At 46.3% G+C, this 22,013-nt stretch overlaps 1 protein-coding gene across 7 annotated transcripts in view; it reads right to left on the bottom strand.

The window, feature by feature from the left end:
- Window positions 1–741: 741 nt before the first annotated feature.
- Window positions 742–22,013, bottom strand: part of GIT2 (GIT ArfGAP 2) — a 42,488-nt gene continuing 21,216 nt past the window's right edge. For 2 of the 7 annotated variants that reach the window (XM_055551038.1, XM_055551039.1), the window contains exons 13-20: window positions 19,514–19,656; window positions 17,421–17,570; window positions 13,507–13,755; window positions 11,795–11,884; window positions 7,579–7,661; window positions 6,790–6,978; window positions 4,448–4,511; window positions 742–3,952 (exon numbers count right to left, since the gene is read on the bottom strand). In XM_055551038.1, the coding sequence (XP_055407013.1) occupies window positions 3,740–3,952; window positions 4,448–4,511; window positions 6,790–6,978; window positions 7,579–7,661; window positions 11,795–11,884; window positions 13,507–13,755; window positions 17,421–17,570; window positions 19,514–19,656 (1,181 nt within the window). In that variant the 3' untranslated portion in view covers window positions 742–3,739. Of the gene's footprint in view, window positions 3,953–4,447; window positions 4,512–6,789; window positions 6,979–7,578; window positions 7,662–11,794; window positions 11,885–13,506; window positions 13,756–13,781; window positions 15,087–17,420; window positions 17,571–19,513; window positions 19,657–22,013 lie in introns of those variants that run through there. The other 5 variants (XM_055551041.1, XM_055551042.1, XM_055551040.1 and 2 more) reach the window with 4 other exon arrangements.

Genomic DNA, 22,013 nt, shown 5'->3' with positions numbered 1-22,013 from the left:
GATGGGCTGAGAATTCTGGGGAGTGTGGTCAGGGAAACTGCTTGTGAGTAAGGGCCTGGGAGCCGGGGCGGGAGGATGAAGCCCAGCTTCCCTAGACCTCCCCTTGTCCGCAGCGCCCCCTCCACCAGGGAGCTGCTCTGTGGTGAGCTGCCTCGTGACCCCAGAAAGCTGTGGAGTCTGTGCCATCTTGATGGCTCTGGCCACAGGGCCAGCTCCTGGACAGCCTCTCGGCGCGTCACCCTCAGATGGCGCCCGACCTGTCCCTGTGGTGAGGCCAGTGGCCTCTGTGTAGCCCCATGGCTGGCAAAGCACTGCCCATGGTGCTTGGGAGCCAGTGGACAGTCCTTTCAGTTGGTTATTTCATAGACGCTGCGGGGGTCCTGGCACCTGGGGCTCAAGGGTAAGACACAATTTCTTGGCAAAAGAATGCGCCCCGGTTACTCACTCAGGAGAGGTGATGGCACCCATGCTTGGCTGGCTTTCGCTGAATTTTAAAAACTTAATGTGAGGAGTAAAGGCCTCACTATCAGATACCTGGAAGTGACCCCATGATGCAGGACCTCTTGTAAGAAAGCTGTCTGCTGAGCACAGAGGACAAGGCCATCGACAGAGCTCCCAGGGTGGAGGCACCTGCAGTACTGCCTCCCACAGAAGGTGGGTTTCCATGGGGACAACTTCCTCAGAACGTTGACCGAGTATCTGGAAACATCAGCTAATTGATGGCAGACACAGTACCCCAAGGACACTTACATAGCCTGTTTATTGCATAACTAGCAGGCACAAATTCCAAAACGATTTTACAATGCTTACAGGGTTGAACAATAATTACAGGGATACGAATGTACAACGAACAGGAAAAATAAGTACAGAATCATGGGTGACATGGATAGAAGACACTGGGATAAAAGGCATTTCATTTTTCCTATGCAGCATTTTCTTTTGGAAAATCAAGGTGACCTTCAACCAGGACAAGAAAAGAAGGAAGACCCTCTGCGTGGGGAGCTCAGGGCGGCTGCAGGGGACAGACCCAAGCTGGGCTCGCTCGGGTTCTGCAGCTGAAATCGCTGGGGGAGTCAGAGGACAGCTCCTGAGTTGTGTGTTTCCAGTTCCCATCCGTGAAATGCTGTGTTTAGTCTTTGGGTCCGAGTCGTTGTTCTTTGGCAAATAAGAACTATTTGTGTTCCGAGGCAGAGGAGGACTTCAGCAGGAGATGCTCAGGTGGAGCTGCCTCCCCGTCGCTTTCCTACCTGCGTCCTCCCAGCTCCTTAGGGCATCTGAGGGGGCGGGGATTTGAGAATCAAGGGGAAGAGGATGACATAACAGAGCTCAGACGTCAGTGTAAGGCCCAAGAACCCATGTGCAAAAGGTGGTGAACGGCTGCTGAGACGAGGTGAGAACGTCCACAGGCCCCATGGGTCTCTGACCCTGGCCTCGAGGAAACACGCAGCAGGCTGGAGGAGAAGGGTCCCCCTCAGCCCTCCTGTCGCTGGGTGTCACTCCACCTGGGAGCGTCCCTTCCCAAGTGCTGGCACTGTGGGTCAGCAGGGCGAACTCCTGCGGTGTGCTCACGGCTGGGCATGCTTTGCTGGCCCCCATGTTCCTTGACTTTTTCTCCAGGGGCATGAAATGACATCCCCCACTCCAGGTCCTGAGTGTGCCCGTGAAGACGCTGCTTCACCCACTGCAGCAACTCATCATCCAGAAGGCTGTCCTCCCAACAGAGGCGGCCAAGGGCACCGACCCGAGGCTGCACCGGGCCTTGCCCGAGGAGCCCGTGTCAGCCGGGAAGAAGAGCAGGTGCTCGCCAGGAAGAGGAGGGACAGCCCGTCCGTGCAGCGTGCAGAGATGGTTCTCAGACGGTGCCTGAAGTGGAGGTAGAAGACCTCCTTCGAGAAGACGCCCCTCAGCATCTGACAAAAGCGTGGCACTTAGGTTTGTGCAGACAAATCTTGGAGACGTGGACCCTTTCCCCGTGCTACTCAGCAGAGCAAAAGCCGGCGAAAGCACCCAGCACAGTGACTTAGTAACCAAACACCATCACCGTACTCCTTCTGACAGCATTCAGTCAGGCTACAAAGGTGTTTGTGATTCAAACAGTTCTGTGAAAATACAGGCTTACTGAGCATGTTTTGGGGCAACTGTGATGATTTTGACTTTTCCATGTGTGTGAACAAGCGCTACGGGACAGAAGAGATGGTGAAACAAGGACCGACAGCAACTTTAACACAGGGTGCGGCAGCCCCGCAAAAGGTGATAAGGCTCAGAGGCTAAACCTGGGGAGGCCAGGGAAGCCAGGCCTCGCGATCCACAGCAGAGCTGGGAGCCAGCAACCTCCAGGCCGCAGCATGCCCACACGCGTGCTGTGAACACGTTTAGACAAGTCACCGATGATTACAGATGGAGAGATGGCACAGAAACATCTGATGTCTTCTGACAAGTCAAAAGCTTCGGCAACTCCAGGCCCGTTTTATTTACATGGCAGCCTGAGTGGAGCTGGGCAGCTGCTGTCCCCACTGACATGCCGTGGGCTCCTCGCTGTCCCTCCCTGGCACCTGGCTCGCTTCATTCATTGTCACTACTGCCTGGCCCCGCTGGTTGAGGTCAGGGTCTGAGCCACGCCCACACAAAACAGTGGCCACGAGCAGGAAGGAATACACTTTTAGCTTCCAGAACGACCCAGCTTTTCTTAGAAGGCAACCTCAGGGCATCCCAGACCTTACACCTGCAGGCTTTTGTAGCCTTGGGATAGCGCACGGTCACCTAGAGCGCTCCGCAGGGAATTCCTGAAATGTGATGTCTGATGCTGAAGTACCAGCGAGGAGGCGCCAGAGGAGAAGCGAATCCCAGTGACTGTACGCATCTTACCTTACCTGAAGTCCTTAAAGGTGGTGAGACGTGCGGGGCTGGTCGTGTGAGAATGCTTTAAGCGGCTAAAGGAGTGAGGGGAGTAGACCATTTCTCTCGTCACAGTTTGCGGCAGTGCTATCTGAATGGGGTGGGACGAAATTAGATATGGCTCGTGGAACTGGGGGTCCTCAGCCTGTGCGTGACAACGTGGCCAAGGCACACAGGACATGGAGGGCGAGTGCTTATCGCTATGGAGACTTCGGGGTGACAGTAAAACAGAAACGGACAGAAGACAAGACAGAAAAATTAGCTGAGAGAACACCGAGTGTGGCAGGACGGGTAAACGGAGCACTTCATTGTTCCCTCCCGAGAGAGACTGCTACGCTAGTTTCAGAAAGCGGCAAAGTCCTTTCTCTACACGCCTGCTTGGAGATACCCCAAACTTAAAGAGGTTCTGCAGTAGGGCCTGGAAAACTTGCTTATTGCACAATGCTTGACAGGGATCAGACAACTCTCCAGAGAATGTTTCACTAAGAACCTCACTTATAGTTTTAGCCACAGGCAAGGAGTCTGAAGGGATGGAGAAGGTCTAACAAACTTTAAACAACGAAGCTCTGCTTTCGGGTGTCTATGATCGTTAACTTGACGGTCACGGACAGCACAACAGAACGTCAGAAGGTAAACTGGCAGACAGGCACAAAATAAGGCAAGTGGGTTAAATTAATAGTTGAAAATTTGTTAGAAAACATGCAAAAATAATACTGAGTTTTCTTTTTAAAAAGTTTTAAACTTTCATTAAATGTTTTTGTCTGCAAAAATCGCAAGAGTTCCATGTCTAAAGTGGAAACCGGACTTGGAAAAGCCTAGAAAACAGAAGGGCCAGCCCTGCCGTTCAGTTGTTGTTCTCTTTGGTGGTGATGGTGACCAGCTGCTTGGCGGCCTTGGCGATGTCGTAGGCACACTGGATGACCTGCTGCGTGACCAGCTGGATGTCCGTGGGTGGGCCCGGGTCCCCCGGGAGGGTCTTCTTGCATTCTGACTGCAGTCGGTAGGCACTGGACGTCAGTAGGCGGAGGGAGGTCCTCACCATGTCGGACTTGGGTTTCTAAACAGAAAAACAGGCGTTCGCCATGGACTGCAGGGCGGACACCTCCGAGAACAGGGACAAGCATTCCTTGGAAGACAACTCAAACTATTCCGCAGTTTTTTCCTGCATGTTTTTACTGGGGATGTGTGAAAGACCACAAGTTTGGCAACCCGCAATGTAGGGGATTCTGGGGGCTCTGACTCAAAGTTCAGAGTGCACGCAGTATATTTAGCAGTATGCATTTACTACTGCTATTCTGAAGCAGTATTTGAAAAATTATTTACACAGGTGAAATATTCCAGATAAAATTTTTTTTCTATTAATGCTTTGCCTTGCAGCATTTGGCTCATACATTCTTGTATTATTAAACCCAAACTGATAGCTCTATATGGCTGTTTGCATATTTAAAACTCTCTGTGCTACCAAAAAAGATGAATATAATGTAAAGGTCATCAGAAATTTCTTGGAGCTCATTGAAAAGGATCCAAACCAAGTTAGCAGGGAGTGACTTACTTTGGGGAATAACGCTGCCATTTCTGTAACAGCTACATGTATCCTCTCTGAGCACGGAATATAACTGCAAGAATATTGAAAAGGTTATTCAAAGACAGCAAAAATAATTCAGAGACAGAGAACACTCCCGTAATAAAGGGGCTGAGGCCACAGCCAGCCTGCTGTGGATCCCACACCAACACAAGGCACTTGGGGATAAAGCCGGGGCCCCCACCCTTCAAAGTTGATTCCATTATATAAAACCAGCCTCCAGGTATGAATGCACGCGATGTACATAACAGCCTGGTGGAGCCACAGAACACTGAGATCACAACATACACTGAATGGATTTGTACATTTAAAAAAAAAAAAAACTTCCCAGATTGTACCAAGCACCATATTGCGATCTTTGAAGCCAGAAAACAGCCCCAGGACACATATTTATATTCTTGACAACCATCAAAGAAAGAAACATAACGTCAGCATGTTTTTTTGGTCATTTGCAATACGAGCGGGGCACTTCCGAGCTGGGTGAGATGGGAAGTGAAGCGTGTTGCTCGGCAGTGGGAGAGCGCCAGGGGAGGGGTTTACCATGTTATCGAGCGACCCTAACAGACCATACGTGGGAAGGTGGGAAACGTTTTGCTTCATGTAATGAGGGAATAAAGGGGCCTGCTGTCCAGGCCGCGGTGCTGAGCAGAGGTACTGCACATCTATAGCGTGTGAGGCAGGAGGGGCATGTGATGAACAGGATGTCCCAGGGAAGGAGAGATGAACAGTTATATGATTGTCATGGAAGGAGGCTGAGAAATCGTGTAGGTTTCTCTTTTTCTCTGAGGCTCCTCCAGCCATCCACCCATGAAGACTAATTCCGCTCCGGTAATAAACACTGCCCGCTCCCCTCCTGGTGAGGGGGAAATGACGCCACTGGGAGAAGTCTGAGCTGTACAGCAAAACGAAAAGGGTGGAAAATGGGGAGGTGAACGTGACACTGCCAGGGACACGGAGACTGCAAGAGACACCGGCCCATCTTTCTGTGGAAGGGAGCACGGAGGAAAAAGGAGGGCAGTGCTGTGCTCCTCGAACAACTTCTGTTTGTGCAAAGGCATGAAGAGAACTTCTTCACGAAAGCACTAAACTTTGCTGTCGGTTAGTCGCTGAGTTGCCTCTGACTCTCTTGCGACCCTATGGACTGTAAGCCCGCCAGGCTCCTCCGTCCATGGGATTCGCCAGGCAAGAACACTGGAGTGGGCTGCCGTTTCCTCCTCCAGGGGATCTTCCCGACCCAGGGATCGAACTCACATCTGGATTCTTTACCACTGGGCGACCTGGGAAGGCCCAATTTTGCTGACCTACTGAAAAAAATGAGGTTTTCCTGGATTTTGATCAAATTCTGCTGCTTTCACAAATTCAGTGGGATGATGTTAAACGTGTCTAGAGCAGACCAGCCGCCACCTGAAACTAGGGTCAACTCTCAACTGCTAATAACCCACCCGAGAGGAGAGGGGCGGGTGATAACAGGGGCTGGGCCCTTCTCTGCAGCTGCAAAGAACTCTGAGGGATGCTGTTCTGCCCAGACTGAGCAGGTTTTTCTTTGAGGAGCAGAGAATGATTTGGGTGATGATTAGACCCACTTTTATTTGTAAACCACTTGCTTCCTAGACGTGCACATGCACACGTGAGGGAGTCGGGTAAGAAATTAGGTTCATTTCAGGAAATCTATGGCACACACTCCTCCCCAGCTAGGCAGAGCGGCCGGGAGAATCTGTTGCCAGTTTTGAGGCAGCTTCTTTCACCTCGAGAACTAGGAATGTCACCACCCCAAAGATGCTGTAATTCTATCTCTAGATGCAGTTTTATTTGGAGCATTTCGTGAGAAGATGAAAGATTAAAAATACCATATAAAACAGGTGAGATGAATGGAGAGAGTAGCATGGAAGCATATACACTACCATATGTAAAACAGATAGCCAGTGGAAATTTGCTGTAGGACTCAGGGAACTCAAACGGGGGCTCTGTGACCCCCTAGAGGGGTGGTAAAGAGTGGGAGGTGGGAGGAAGGTTCAAGAAGGAGGAGACATATACATCTAAGGCTAATTCATGTTGATGTGTGGCAGAAAGGAAACTGATATTGTAAAGCAATTATCCTTAAATTAAAAATAAATTTTTTAAAAAGGAAAAAAAGTACCGTAGAAAACAAACAAACAAAAAACCCCCAAATTTACATATTTGTTTTTAAGTGTCTTAAGTAAACCTGAAATTTCCGACCTTCTGATGTCAGCATGTTAAAACCCAGTCCCGTCTGTAACCAGAGCAGCAGCATCTCTCCCAGAGCGCCAGGCGGGATTCTCAAGCCCCCTTACCTGTCATGTTTATTTTCTTGGGCTGCCCTTAGGAGCTCCTGTATGTTTTTGGTGATCTGCTCTGTCTTCCGGATGACGTCTTCGGTGCTGGGGAGGATGGGGCTGGGGGCCGCATGGGGCTCTGCCGTGTCTGGGCCTGAGCTGTCACTCTGCCACACCGAGCTCCTCTGCCTTCCTTTCCTGCTTGACCTGTGAGCGTTAAAGAAGTGGTTAAAAGTGACAGGTGCTGATGGGCGGCCTCTCTGCTTCTAGGAGCCGCGGCGTGTGCATCTGCTGGAGGCACGAGCGGGCTGCTACTGTGGTTTCCTTTATCCTGTCTGGCAGGAGACTCGGGGTAAGGCTCGTTGAGCAGCAGCAGCCACTGCTCACGGGGAGGTGGCTTCATTCTACCACGAGGCTGAATGGGATGGCCCCCACAGGAAGGCTAATGATGGGGAAAGGGAGGGAGCAAACAGAATGGGGAGCGTGTGTGGTTATCAAGTCATTTGAGTCAAGGCAATTCTTGGGACAGAGATGCAGGGTATAACCTAACGTTGACTTGAAGTGAAGGACTGACTTTAAGCATAATACAGAGACTCAGAGAGGAGTCTAACCTGCTGGTAAAAGGAAAAAGGGCCCCTGGGGCAATCAGGTGAGATGAGAAAAGGTGTGAACTGTGAACTTATGTCTCAGTATCTGAGGACCTTAAGGGTCTGAGGACAGAGAAGCAGGTGGAGGTGGTAGAGGGCGTGACCAAGCTGTTAGGTGTCTGGTTAAAGAGCCCAGCCCCGAGCCCTCCTGCACAAGTACCCCATGTCATCCAGGTCCCTGTCGTTGGGAGTGTTGTCGTAGTCACTCTCAGGTGTGCTGTTCTGCTTCTCCAGCCGGGATGCCTACAAGAGGAAAGGTGATCCCGTTAGCTGAGAGCACCAGATACTTCCTGGGTGCCCTCCCAGGAATCCTTACCTGTCAGGCCACATGGCCTTCATGCCCTAGACTGCATCTGGGACAGGGGCCAATGCTCTATTAAAAATTTAGTAACAGGGAATTCCCTGGTGGTTCAGTGGTTAGGACTTGGTGTTTTCACTGCCCAGGGCCTGGGTTTGATCCCTGGTTGGGGAATTATGACCCCACAAGCTATGTTCAAGGCCAAAAAAAAAAAGTTTTAATTAAAAAAAAATGTTTAGTAACTGATGAACAGTGGATCCAGAAATGCTTTCTTTCCTATTCTACCCCATCTTCATCTTCACTCCCTAGCTGCTCTGCACCCAGATCCCTGATACAAATTAACAGAGACACGCAAGGCAACACTCACGTTTAGCTCTCTAAGAAGTATGGAGTTTAACCATAATATAAAGAGACCCATTGAAGAAGCAAACATGCCATATCATAGATTGGATTGTCAGTGCTGGGAGCTGCTTGCAGATTAGCTGGTCTAATACCAGATGGGAAAAGGAAGGACCAAAAGAGCCGGGGATCACCCCCAAGGCCAAAAAGTCAGCAGAAAACCTGGACCAAAACCTGGAGCCTCTGTCTCCTGCTGCCTGCGATGCCCCAGCTTGGGGTTCTGAGGTCCACCACTGCTCTCAATCTGGCTCTCCAAGAACCACCCTTAGAGACGGCTTCTGTGAGCCACAAGAGGAAGCCAGAAATCACTCATTCATTGCCACACGTTGTTTGTGGGCCAAAATGGATCAAGCCGGTGTGACAACTGGTTTCCAAACATTTTCATCAGTCTCCCCAAACATCTATCCCTTAAAACATAAAGATACAGTGTAAAATAAAAGGGATGCAGGAACCCTTGAACTGTTTTGAGCAAACGGCAGCACCACTAATTACAGGGCCTCCAGGTGGGGTGGGGGAGTACTACATTTAGAGGGGACCACATGCCTTTGAAGGGAACTGTGTTAGTTCTGGAGTATTTAATACAGAGGATTTCCTCTCAGTATTTATCCACAGTGCTTAAGAATTTCTTCATTTGAATAGAAATCAGTGGAAGCCGATTTAAAACCTAGGTTGATTACCAATTGCAAAAGACAAACATGAGCTATTTCTAGTTCTATACCCTGAATTTAATCCAAGTGAATCAAAACATGTGACTAAGGAATTTTATTGCAGTTGTAGTAAAAGATAGCTGCAAATTCAGAATTTCTTCATGTGTAAATTCAGAGCCCTGTTTTAAACACATGGAGTCCCTGTAGCTTCACTCATAAGAATGGTTCCCTTAGAGTAAGTCAGTTAAGAAAGCCTCCCTAAAGTTTAATTATTTGCTCCTTACTGATCATGCTGCTTGGCCTTCTGAAGGCCTATGTGGGCAGGCAGGCAGCCCCTATTCTGCTTCTCTAGAAGCAGAATACTATTAGGACTTGCTGCTTTCACTGCCCAGGGCCTGGGTTTGTTCCCTGGTTGGGGAATTATGACCTCACAAGCTATGGGTAAGGCCAAAAAAAGTTTTTTTAATTAAGAAAAAATTTTTAGTAACTGATAAACAGTGGGTCCAGAAATGGTTTATTTCCTTCTCTACCAGAATACGTGTTGCCTGCTAGCCTCTCTCTGATCTCTCCCAGGTAGAACGCTCTTTCTGTGTGTGCGCTGAGGTCTTTTGCGTCTCCCTCAGATGCTCTATTTGGTTCCAGCCACTTAACGCAACACACTTGCGATGGGCTTCTACAGAGTCTGTGCTTTAACCACTTGAGTTCATCTGGCAAGTGATTGAAAGTGTTGGCTGGCAGCTGCACAGTCTGCAGAGCTAAGTTCTGTAAAAACTACAGCATTCAAGATCCCGCTGTTTCAATCTCCTACCAGCAAGCAGCGCTGCTTCACTTGCTGCCTCTTCATGAGCCAATCAGTGAGTTAGTGGCTACTGGCCGTCTGGATGGAAGACCAAAGCAGGCACTACATCCCAGGAAGGGAACAGTGAAACCAGGCTCTTCCAGAGATATTTCAAAAAAACAAGACAAAACAAAACCAAAAAACAAACAAACTCCTCTTACCTTTCACAGTGCATGTCTGAATAATCTTTAAATTTCTTTTCCTTTAGTTTTTATATATACATACACACAAAGATGAGTGTGTGCTTCCGTGTGTGTACACATATATAGAGCATAAAATAGAATGTGAAACACTTGCATTTAAATAAGTATTCTGAGAAATTTGTCCAGAGTAGTTCCAGTGAAAAAGCTAGAAAACAGAATTAAACCCAGAAAAATCCCATCTATTTACAATGGATCTTTTTGCCTTCCTTGATGTAAATTTGACAATTACAAATCAAATGTATCACCCATGATCAAAAGTACCAAGTTTCACTGAAGCATGTTACAAGAGTAATGACTCATCTATCTGATTAAAGTACTCAGGAAATGCTTCTTGAATACAGATAACAATGTACAGCAATAACCACCCAGGAAATCAGTTACTTACATTAAATCCTTCATTGTTGTCAACAAAAGCATATTTCGGGCTTTCAAATTAATCAGTGTTAATTTTAAGGAAATTACTGTCAACATGCAGAACTCAGGTCTATTAGTTAAAAGTGCTGCTCTCTTAAAGCTGTTAATAGAAAAGTTACCTTATAGTTGGTGCTGGTTCAGTTTATTTAAGAGAGTGGTAGCTTTCTCTGAATACAGATGTGCCAATAAAAACCTAAACCCATGATGCAGCTGTCAGGAGCAACTGGGATCACCAGTGTAAATGACGTGTATAAATCACTGTCTCAGCAAGCAGTCCTGGCAATAATTCTCAAAACTACCAAAAATTAAAAAAAAAAAAAAAAAAAAAAAACTTTCACAGTGGACAAAAAGGTTTACCTGACTCTTAGCAACATTTCAAGAAAAATATCATTTCTATTTAGCTGCCCCGGGATGGAACCTGGGTCTCCTACATTGCAGGTAGAGTCTTTACCACTCAGCCACCAGGAAAGTCCTTAAGTGAAATACTCTAGTAAAAACAGTGCAGTTCAACCTCAGAACTGCTCAGAAGATAGCAGCATACACACGTCAAGAGGTTTCTTTTCAATAGATTACCTCAAACGTGCAGAAAAGAGCCCCTGAAGGGCCACAATGAGCTACTAGGCACTGGGAAATCCCTCCTCAGTGGGAAAGAAGACTCTCCATAATTCCAGCCAAACGCGGAGGGAATAGACAAAGGCCTGTGCAAATCCCCCCTGGTCTGTAAAGGTGGTCCCTCATCCACAGCCTCCCTCCCTTCTCTCACTTTAGGGACACCATCCTTCCAGTAAAAGGCACGAGAGCCAGGACCTGAACACAGGTTTTCAAAGCCTGTGCTCTTCCATGACTTTCCCAGCTTGCTGTCATGTACTCTTCATGCATCAAGGCATTTTTTAAACTGACAGGGCCTTTGGGAGCAGGGGTGTCACCTAACTTCCTAGGACTCTTTAATTGACTTTCTGAAAGGAAGGGTGTGGATGAGGTGCTTAATAAATACTTGCTGCCTGGCTACTCTAAAGGGAGCTTACCTGAATCACGTGCTGTTACTGGGAATGTAAATTATACACTGGCAAGTTGGACTTGACCAACTAAGAGTGAACAGCTTTGTACTAACAGCTACCTACACCTCCAATCCGGATGTGGAATGCAGGGACTGCAAAACCTGGGTCTGTCAAGTCAGGTGCTGACATAACACGTCAAGACGTTGGAAAAAAAAAAAAAAAAGAAACACGGTGTCTCAGCATTTCTGTTAGTCCTAATAACACTCTCAACAAAATTGGACAGATTTGCCATATTATGTTTAACCAGCAGCCAGCTAATTTTCTGATTGTTTAAAAAGACAGAACATTCAGAATCAACGTTACAGGGCGAACTGTGGACTGTGTTAAATGTCATGTGAGACTGAGCGATGTGGAGTGAGCTAGAGGGAGGCCCTCTCCCACAGACATGAGTCCGGGTGTGCGTGCGAGGCCTCATGCAGGACAGAAGGTGGTTAGTGGAGGAGGGAGGGCCAGGAGAAGCACCAAGCGCCCAGGAGCAAGGCCCCTCCTCCAGAGAGCAGACCATTCAGTGTACTTAACCCTTCGGGTGCTCTCGTCCCTCGACCAGGACAGTGTTGAGGGGAAGGAAGGCAGAGATGAAGAGGAGGTCACAAACGCACTCCTCCCAATCTGGAAGGGGAAAAAGAGACACACTCGGGAAAACACAAAACAAGCATGAAACCCCGCCACCCACCCTGGCTTCACCTGGGTTCCCAGTTAAAAGACTCCTAAGGAGCAACTCACTACATGGGATCAGTGCTGCAATGCCCACGCTAGCCAATGACAGATCCCCAGAGATGTTTAATCCCTCAGTGAAATAAATGCCTCTCGGAAATTACTTGGATCTGTAAGGCTACTTTTCCATGAGGTAAAAGACAGTACCTAGCATAATCTGTCAATTGTGCCAATGGTTTCTTTTTTTTTTTAATAGTCTTAAACAAGTATTTGTTTTTTAATCAGGACAGATGATATGAAATGAAAATCTATACAAATGATTTAAAGTTGGTTTATGTATATCAGATACAGTACAGATATAGAACTTTTAAAATAATAAGACATTTTTACATTTTAAATGTTTTTAAAATCAAAAAGTGCACTGTGAAAATGAACAAAGTGGCTTTTCCTAAATTTTGTTCTCAGTTATACAAAAATAAGATTCTTAACTTAGTTCAATGGCATTCCCATTACACCAAATGTGTTGAATCAATTGTTTTAGAATGTTTAGCCCAAACCACTTTAAAAGCTGAAGCAGCAGATTCCCAATTACAATATAACAACACTGTAATTTTATCACACTAAACCTTGACAAAATTGAATAGGGTATAATTTCCCAGGCCATATTCTTTACTATTGACTCTGAGAACTTTTTTGGAAATTCCTATAAAAGTGGACTGAAGAGCAACTGACATCCAAAAAGATAAGTATTACTCTCTGAAAAAATAAAATCACGTAGATTCAAAATGCAGACAACATTTTGTCAAAACATAGGTTTTTAAAATAAATTAATCCAAAAGATATATAATTTGAAAACCTCACAACACAATACTTATTCCATGGGAAAAGCAAGAGTGTTAGCAGCCTGTTACAGAATACCATCTTTGGAACATAAAGCAGGTCAAGTCGATATAGGAGTTTTTACATCTCGTTCTCATGAAATGAAAAAGCAACACTTTCTCCCCACAAGGGAGGAGGAGGAGGCAGCAGCTAAGCCGGCACACTGACCACAGGTACAGGGCTGCCGAGGCCCACAGGCCTCCGACCAGGCCTGCACCCCCAGGCCACAGATGCCACCCGCTCCACTCGGAAGAGTGGAGAAGGCACTCTGAATTCCAAGGGCTCTGGTGCATAAGCGGGCATGTGCCCGCCTACCTGGAAGAAGATGGTACTTTCTTCCAGTGGTAACCTTTATAAATTTTTGGTTTTGGATATGGGGAAGGAAGTTCATAACCAAAAAAGTTCCAACAGTGGCCGCCCAGGAAATATACTATGGATATGAGGCAGAAAAAGGGGGAGAGGGGGCTGAGCAAGAGCCAGAATCCCCAGAGCTGCTGGGACACCTTCGGCCACGGGCCCTGAGTGCTTGTGGGAACACCACAAGCACCTGTCAACATGTTAATACAGCAAACACAAGGACGGTTCTCGTAGCCCAGTTTGGCAAAGCGGAGATTGGGGATCTGCAAGCTGAGAAGAGGGAAGGCAGGGGTCAGGCTGGACAGAGAGTAAAGAGCGGAAGCGCTGGTGGTGTTACTTACGTGCGCTGGGAAAGGCTGGAGTCTCGTCCTGCTCTCTTCGGGGTGGTTCACTTCTCCCATTGGGAGATAGGGTTTCTGACCCGATCCCGTCTCGTACATGGACATGGGCCTACTGCCCCGGGCAGATGGACGTCGCTTTAAGGAAGAGTGGTTGGAAGTGTCTGTGTACTCAGAACCAGTTTGCACCTGATATATATTGGTTGTGGCCTGTTTCCTGAGGTTCGAATTTTCACTCTGGAGTGTTTGAAGCTGAAAGACATGTTTGGCAGTGGGACTGTGTTTTTCTATAGCAAGCAGAAAAAGCAAACACCAAGTAAAAGCATACGACTACCAGCTTTAACAATAACAACAGTAACAGCTTGCTGAGCTGAAAGTCAAAGGCAACCACAAACACAAACTCTTTCTGCTAGAATGAGTGAAATGCAATCAACTCACTTAATCACTTAAGCAAATGAAATCATTTCTGACTGTGGAAAAGTTGCAGTTTGGACTTTTTAAAAGCAAAATATCTCAAGGCTTAAAGACTGGTCATGGTGGCCCTGGAAAATGTCTGCAGGCAGGCTGTTTCTAAGGCTGTTTCAAGCAAGAGCTTGAGATCATTAAGACATCACTTAGGTAACCTGCTTTTCAGATGAGCCCTGAGCAATTTAGAAATGCCAAAAATGTCAGCAGACACCATGGAAGCAGCACAAAGATAACTTAGAGTTGCTTTGCAAAGCAAGAAAGACAGTGAAATCCAGTTTACGGAAAAAAAAAAAAAAAATCAGATGAGCTATTGCTGCCCAAAAAGCCAACAGGAAAAATAAAGATCAACAAGTTTTTATTATATAATATATTCTTTGAAATTCCAAACAACTATTTTTTTTTTCCTTAAAGAGAGGGAACCAGATCATGGTAAGTTTGCTCTATAAACATATCACGAAGAGAACCGGAGGCCTACTGAGCTATCAACACCTTCGTCTGAACGCTGCACTGGCGCGCCGCCCTCTGGTGATCAGTCATCTTCCAGCCAGGGCCGGAAGACCTGGCCTCGCTCTCCTTTGGCTCTGTCGCCCAGAACTGTGACCGTGGTGGTGTCAGCTTTAAACACGCTAAGCTGCCTGGCACCACCCCGTTTTAGTTAGAGGCTGGCACCTGGAGGCCCTGAATGCTCTTCCCATTGCTCACATGCAGGCTGCTTCATGGTGCTGGATGAATTAGAGTTACAGGGATCGGCAAGGAATTGGGTTCCTCTTTAGCCATCTGGCATGTTAGACACAAGTAACTGAGTCCAGGCTGTACAACGTCCTTCCCCTCTGGTGCTCCTCCATCCTCCAGGGCATTTTATAAGCTGGGTGTGGTATGAGTTCAGCTGTCTACTCCTTGAGAGAGAGCAAAAATCTGACCAAATTCCCCACCGGGGCCAAGGCTTAAGTCCACAAGCAACTGTGTCTGCACCAGAAGATCATTACTTTTTTCCAATAGCCAACCCATTCAGTGTTAGGAGTTACTTTCAATTTCTATTTTAGAAAGCACCGCTCTGTGACAAATACACCAATAGTGGCTGCTCCTCTTCATTAGTTAGCATCTTTTCCAAGCAACTGTTAAATGTGAAAGATCAGACACAAATCATGCGACTTTGTTGACTACTATATTAAAAAACTTTACCTGACTTTGAAATAAAATCAACGTTTCTTCACTGAATAAACGAGTTCCATATACTTTATATCAGTAGTGCCAAAATGCCTGTGAAAGTCTGACTTACTGTCTTTGCCACAGAAATACCCTTGTTTTCTATTTTCTCGAAGCATGACCCCTGAGAAATGAGAGGATGCTTCTACACCTATGCTTCAGGCCATAACTTGTATCTGCAACTCCCTTTCCAAGGATGGCTGCAAAGTAATAAGCATCTACTGAAAAGTCCTACATTCCAGGAGACAGACAGGCATAACGTGCCTGTCAAAACTCCTTACTAGGGAACCCATGTTCTCAAGTGAAATAAACGGTCGAGGGCCAAAAAGTGAGGAATATAACTGACACACGGCCCTCAGTGAAGGACGGGGGGATCTGGTCATGTGCTTATCTATGTGGAAACCTCCTAGAGGATTTTAGACAAGGTCTTGAAATCTGAAACTTTATCTTCACACTTTTCACTCTAGAACATCCAGTCTGGATCTCACCTGAATGTGCGAGATCTCAGCTGGTCTCAACTTTAAAAAGTTTTAGTACTCTGAATTTAGCGAGATGTCCTTGGATAAACCTGAATGATGCTTATCTTAATAAGAACCAGGCTATACTTTTTCTGTTTGGAAGGAGTACAACAGGAAATGAAAAGTTACAGATAACAGTTTCAGAAATCAAGAGCATTTTCTAAGAATCAAGGAGATAATCCACGAATGATGACAAATAATTCCACTCAACATTTCTTAAAGAAGCTCGAGACATTTGCTTTCAGAGATTCGAAGTTATCTCTGGTGATTTCTACAAATACTAAAAGGAGCATAACAGAATAAAAATGGTAATGCTTAGCAGACTGATTTGCAGTGGCAAAGTCAGCTTGTTTCAGAAAAAGTCACCCTAAATCCATGTTTTAGTTCAACTAATGAGACAAACTATAACTCACTAAACAAAAGAAATTTCAGAGAAGAGAGAAGTGCAAGCCCTGTACATTATGGCAAAAGGGCACTTGGTCTGTCTTGTTCATGGCTGCACACCAGCCTTCGACAGGACCAGGGTGGCAGAGAACAAATGTCTGATTAAAATCTGATTGATCTTCAGGTATTCTTATCCCCTTCTATTACAGGTATTGAAGCCATCTATGTCAAAATGTCTCCAAAAAATGATCTAGACTCAAAGAGAGTCCTGGACCAAGTCCCAGGTGAGGATGCACTGCTGTGCCCTTTCCTGACGAGCAGAGGCACAAGGGCCCCTTAGTTCTTCAGCCTTCCCTCAGGAAGCACCGCTGAAAAGGGCCTAGCCACAAACAAGGTGCGCCGTGTCCTCCGGTGGTGGTAACGATTCTGAAGCATTACTCTTCAAGTGACAGTAGGAAGATGCAGATACATACTTTGTTTTGTTTCTGGTTAAGGGAAGCGTGTGTGTATCTCGTTTTGTAGAGCACTGAATGGTGGGAGCAGTGCCGACAAAGTCTAGGGCAGAATTTAGAATTTTTCTACTTCCTCTTCTTAGCATTCTTATAAAGAATGACATACATAATCCTCTCTTAAACATATTCTTTGCTCCGTTAGCCACACGCTTTTTAGAGATCAATATATTCATGTATTTCTGACTCTCTCAAAAGGTGGCAAACAAGCAAATGGGATTGTCTCTCACCAGCATACAGTTCTCACTTGTACACATGAAAGGCTTTCTTATACTGAGTATCTGTTCTGTGACTCCGAGGACATCATAAATTAGTGGTAGGAACTGGCGAACAGTGCAGTGGGACTGTGCGACTAGGCTGCCAGGCTGGGGGTGGGTAACAATAAACAAGAGTGAACAGGGACAGCAGCCCGTGTGTGGCATGGGGTGGGCTCTGAAATGCTGGTGAACACACACCCTGTTCCGGGCTTTTGTCTGCTCTGTCTCATGGTGTGATTAGAATAAGCAATAAACAGTAAGAATCACATCCATGGAGCTGTGTCTAGCTTCCCAGGAAACACAGGATCCTTGCAAGGGTCTCTACAACTGATATGAACACTTACTTAATAGGTTATGATGTTCTCCTACCTGGGAAACTTAAACTGGATTTATATCTAATCAAAGCTACTTCATTGAAAATATCCATAATACATACTGCTTCCAAAGAGACAGCTTGGCCCAAAGATTTTCAGGTCTGTTTTTCTTCCCTCTGATCACAAGCATCATGCCTGGGATTCTTCCTTATATACTATGGGGTTAAAGAGCAACCATCCTGGCATTTATTGACATGTTACCTTTTTCTGCATAATTCTCAGCTCGTCACTCAAGTTGTTATTCACCTTCATTAGCTGTTGTATCTTGGCCTCAGAAGCCACTAGAGCGTTTTTGACCTCCAAAAATTCCTGCACAGTGACTGGTCCATCTGATAAATCTGAATCTAGGCTCTAAAAATAAATTGGGGAAAACGTTCACAATCTGAGACGATGATAACATTCAAGACTAACAGCTCAAGAATTTCAAATTCTGACTGTGCCAGCTGGATCGCAAAGTTAATCAAACCAAATCAAGGCTTCTGAGAGGAATACAAAAATAAAACAGAAAGGTAGGGCTCCTACAATAGATGAAAAATTTTCAAGTCAGTATTTTCTGGCAATCAGACAGTGGGGCCACAAATCTACTCTAACATTGACTCTGTACACCTGTCTCATCTGCCTTTCTCTTGTTCGTTTATTTTTCTTTTTTGATTCATTATTTCCCTCATTCTGACAGATTTTTACTAAGCACCAGGCAGTGTTCTAGGGGCTTAGGTTACATAAGAAAAGAAAATAGAAAAAGTTTCCTGCTTCCATGGTGTTTACATCCCAACTGAGTGAGAGAGGGAAAAAATAATAATAACTACATAGTATAGGGGAATGTGATAAGTGCTATGGAGGAGGAGTGAGGGGCTGGGGAGCTGAAAGACGGGTGGGGGTGGGTGCATTTTAACTAGACAGCTGGGTGGGGGGACATGAGCAACAGCCTGCAGGAGGGGAGGTCACTAGTCTGGTGGCCATCTGGAGGACAGCGTTCCAGCCTGCGGTAGGACTCAGCTAGAGGGCGTGGGTGTGCAAGGCCCAGAGGAGGGGGAGGCCGGCCAGTGCAGGGACCCTGTTGTGCAGGGTCCAGTCATGACCCGCCTTCATTCGACTGAACCCAGCACTTCTGGGGAGAAGGCTGACTCTTGCCGTCCCCTCCATGTTCCCTGCATCTGCCGGTGGCACCACTGACCCTCACAGCTGTGTAAGCTGGAAAACTCCGGACACAACTCGGGTAAATCTACCTTCCCACTTCCAATGTCTAACTTGTCACCAAGCCCTGCCTTTCCTGTCTTCCTGTTTGTCCATTCTCAAGTGTTTGCTGAGCCCCTGTGGGCCAGGTCTGGGATATTCAGCGGTAGGCGGGCCAGCCAGGCCCCTGCTGCCCTGGCCTTGGGCTCACCCTCTGTTACAGTGACTTTTTTTTTCCATCCAGACCCTCCCAGCTGAAGAGGCCCTGAGGTGAGCCTGTGTCAGCTCTTGTTTGGACCTTGTCGGCACCTCCCTGCCTGGGTTCCTTTCCTCTGCTCCTGACCCACCAGAACGGTCCTCCCCAAACAGAGGACCCAACAAGGTGGACATGGTCTTCCTGCCCTGCCTAAAAGCTTCCTGGGCTCTGCGCTGCCAGCCGAGGTCTCGGCTCTTCAGTCTGGGGTCACACTCCTGCACGGTGTGACCCCTGTCCTCTGCCACAGCTCAGACTCCCTCTCCTTTCAGGCCGCCTCTCTACGTGACCAGACGTCCCCCAGGTGCCCGTCTCACCTCCGCTCAGTCTGACCCCTCCCCGCCTCTCCACGTGCCCACGTCCTGGGCCTTCCAGCCTCCCCTGACACTCCCCGTCAGTGACAGGCTGTGTCTGTGAACCGCCTGCCCCCACCCCTCCGCTCCTGTCTGCACTTATGACCCTCAAACCGCAGTTCCCTCTCCTTTTGGTGAGGACAGCCTCACAGAGGAAAGAGACCAGGCATCATTTAGGAGAGTATTATCCACAGAAGTTTGGGTAACTACCCAACAAAAGTAAACATTTGTTGAAAGAATAAAACCCACCCGTCCCTCCTCACAGGTTTTATAAAGTCAATACTGCAGCCAGGCTGTGAGTCAGCAACTGACTCAGGGGCGAGGGACCCCCTATTTTAAAACTATTTACCTTGTTGACCTTTGCTTGGGCCAAACTAGTAGAAAACCCAACTTTACCTCCAGAGCACTTTTCCCAGGCCTAGCCCTCAAATGCTTTACCAATCAGGCAAATTTTTAGGAGGAAAGATCTGAAAAAGAACATAAGCTCACTTTCTGTGTGCAATGCACCACCTTACCTTTTGCCTGTGGGCCTTGCTTGCAGTGGCTTCCGGATCCGTGTCTTCGTCTGACGCCACACTGTCGTAGTCTGGCTGGTCATTGTCCTGACTCTCAACACTGTGCTGGTTACTAATTGTTTTCAGTATCAGTTCCACATTGTCTGTCAACAGAAGCAAATAACTTTACCTCAGGCTTGAAAAGAACTTCTTTTTTCCTAAAAGAAAAATGAGCCATTTAAAACACTGGAAGAAAAATGACAGAAATATCAAGGTTCTATTCACCCCAAAAAGGGATAACAGAGCACGTTATCAACTGGACAGAGTCTACGGAAAACTATAGAGAGAGAGTAAAGCAACCATCTGAGATGCCTGCCAAAATGGGCACGAATTAGATGGCTAGGAAAGAGCTGCTCATGTAAGGTGGCTGCTGCTGCCGCCGCTAAGTCACATCACTCGTGTCTGACTCTGTGCGACCTCAAAGACAGCAGCCCACCAATCCCCATCCCTGGGATTCTCCAGGCAAGAACACCGGAGTGGGTTGCCATTTCCTTCTCCAATGCATGAAAGTGAAAAGTGAAAGGGAAGTCGCTCAGTAGCGTCCGACTCTTTGCGACCCCATGGATTGCAGCCTACCAGGCTCCTCCGTCCATGGGAGTTTCCAGGCAAGAGTACTGGAGTGGGTTGCCAGTGCCTTCTCCACATGTAAGGTGGCAGGTTCCCAAATTTGTAATCATTCAAGGAAACAGTATAGCTCGAAATCATGAAAATAAAGCTGTAACTAAGGTACGATTAACTGCAATTCAGTTACAATTGTAACTTTTTTACAAGATAATGTCAAGTCAAAACAGAAAGAAAACTGCTAAAGTAAGCCTAAAAACTAGGAGATCATTGAATAGGCATGTTGGCCTTTCCTTAACTGAACGCCAGTGAGAAAGAGAGAGAAAGAAAATGACCCACTGGACACACCCATGCAGACCAAGAGCATATAATTACTGGGAAATAGCGATGGTTCTATCGGCTCTGACATATTATGAATGAAAGACTTCACAAATTATCCAAGTCTCTCAGCTCTCTTTCAGGCAACTCAAGCAAACCTCGAATTTCCAATACTGTTTATGAACATTTTGAAGGATAATATCTGGGTGATAAACTATGTTTACTCAAAGGGAATTTTAGTTTTCAAAATGAATATGTAAAATATACATACCATCAGATTACACAAGTAGTAAGGACTCAATATAGAAGGAAAGTTATGACCAACCTAGACAGCATATTGAAAAGCAAAGACATTACTTTGCTAACAAAGGTCTGTCTAGTCAAGGCTATGGTTTTTCCAGTGGTCATGTATGGATGAGAGAGTTGGACTGTGAAGAAAGCTGAGCGCTGAAGAATTGAGGCTTTTGAACTGTGGTATTGGAGAAGACTCTTGAGAGTCCCTGGGACTGCAAGGAGATCTAATCAGTCCATTCAAAAGGAGATCAGCCCCGGGTGTTCTTTGGAAGGAATGATGCTAAAGGTGAAACTCCAGAACTTTGGCCACCTCATGCGAAGAGTTGACTCATTGTAAAAGACTCTGATACTGGGAGGGATTGGGGGCAGGAGGAAAAGGGGACGACAGAGGATGAGATGGCTGGATGGCATCACCAACTCAATGGACGTGAGTTTCAGTGAACTCCAGGAGATGGTGATGGACAGGAAGGCCTGGCGTGCTGCGATTCATGGGGTTGCAAAGAGTCGGACATGACTGAGCGACTGAACTGAACTGAATGATAAGAGTAGTCATTCATAGCTATTGATACATGTCGTTCTATTTTCTGCCAGTCTTTTTCCCAAGCATATACAAATACATACAGATTTTACTATTTGTAGCAGTCATGGTCTATAAAGTTGGTGTGAAGAACAAATCAGCAAATACTGAACCACTGTTCTGAGTGGAAATACAGTTAGGTTCCTGCAAATGTTTGGTCACATTTTTGTCCACTGATAAATACATAACCTTGTTTCACATGCGTTTCTATTTAAAGACATCTTGAATATATATCATTGATCCATCAACATTGAACTCATGGTTAACAGCCCTGTAACTCAGGCCTGAGCAAAGCTAATCTAACACATGTATTTTCTGTAAGGCATGTCACCGCCTTTGTGTGCTCAGGAATGCTATACAGCTCTTCAGCACTGTACGTGGGGACTACTTTAAACAGTGAAATTATCAAAAAATGTGAAAACTGTAGCACTAAATAAGTATTAAAAAGGCTACTTGCTTACAGTGTAAGAGCTGAAATAAAAGGAAGAGTGTGGCCTTGCTCAGTCTCACATGGGAACATGTGTTTTGGGTGACTCAAATTTTTTACCACACTGTACAGATCCACAAATTACCATCAAAGTGGTATAAGATTTTAAGGTAATAATTTTTAATTTATTTATCTTTTTGCTGCCCTATGCAACTTGCAGAATCTTAGTTCCCCAACCAAGGATTGAACCTGCACCCTTGGCAGTTAAAGCCCAGCGTTCTAAC

This window comes from Bubalus kerabau, chromosome 16 (assembly GCF_029407905.1).
Source record: "Bubalus kerabau isolate K-KA32 ecotype Philippines breed swamp buffalo chromosome 16, PCC_UOA_SB_1v2, whole genome shotgun sequence".
In the NCBI taxonomy this organism is placed as follows: Eukaryota; Metazoa; Chordata; class Mammalia; order Artiodactyla; family Bovidae; genus Bubalus; species Bubalus kerabau.
Note: the sequence above shows the minus strand (reverse complement) of the source record. Positions and strands in the feature narration are given on the sequence as shown.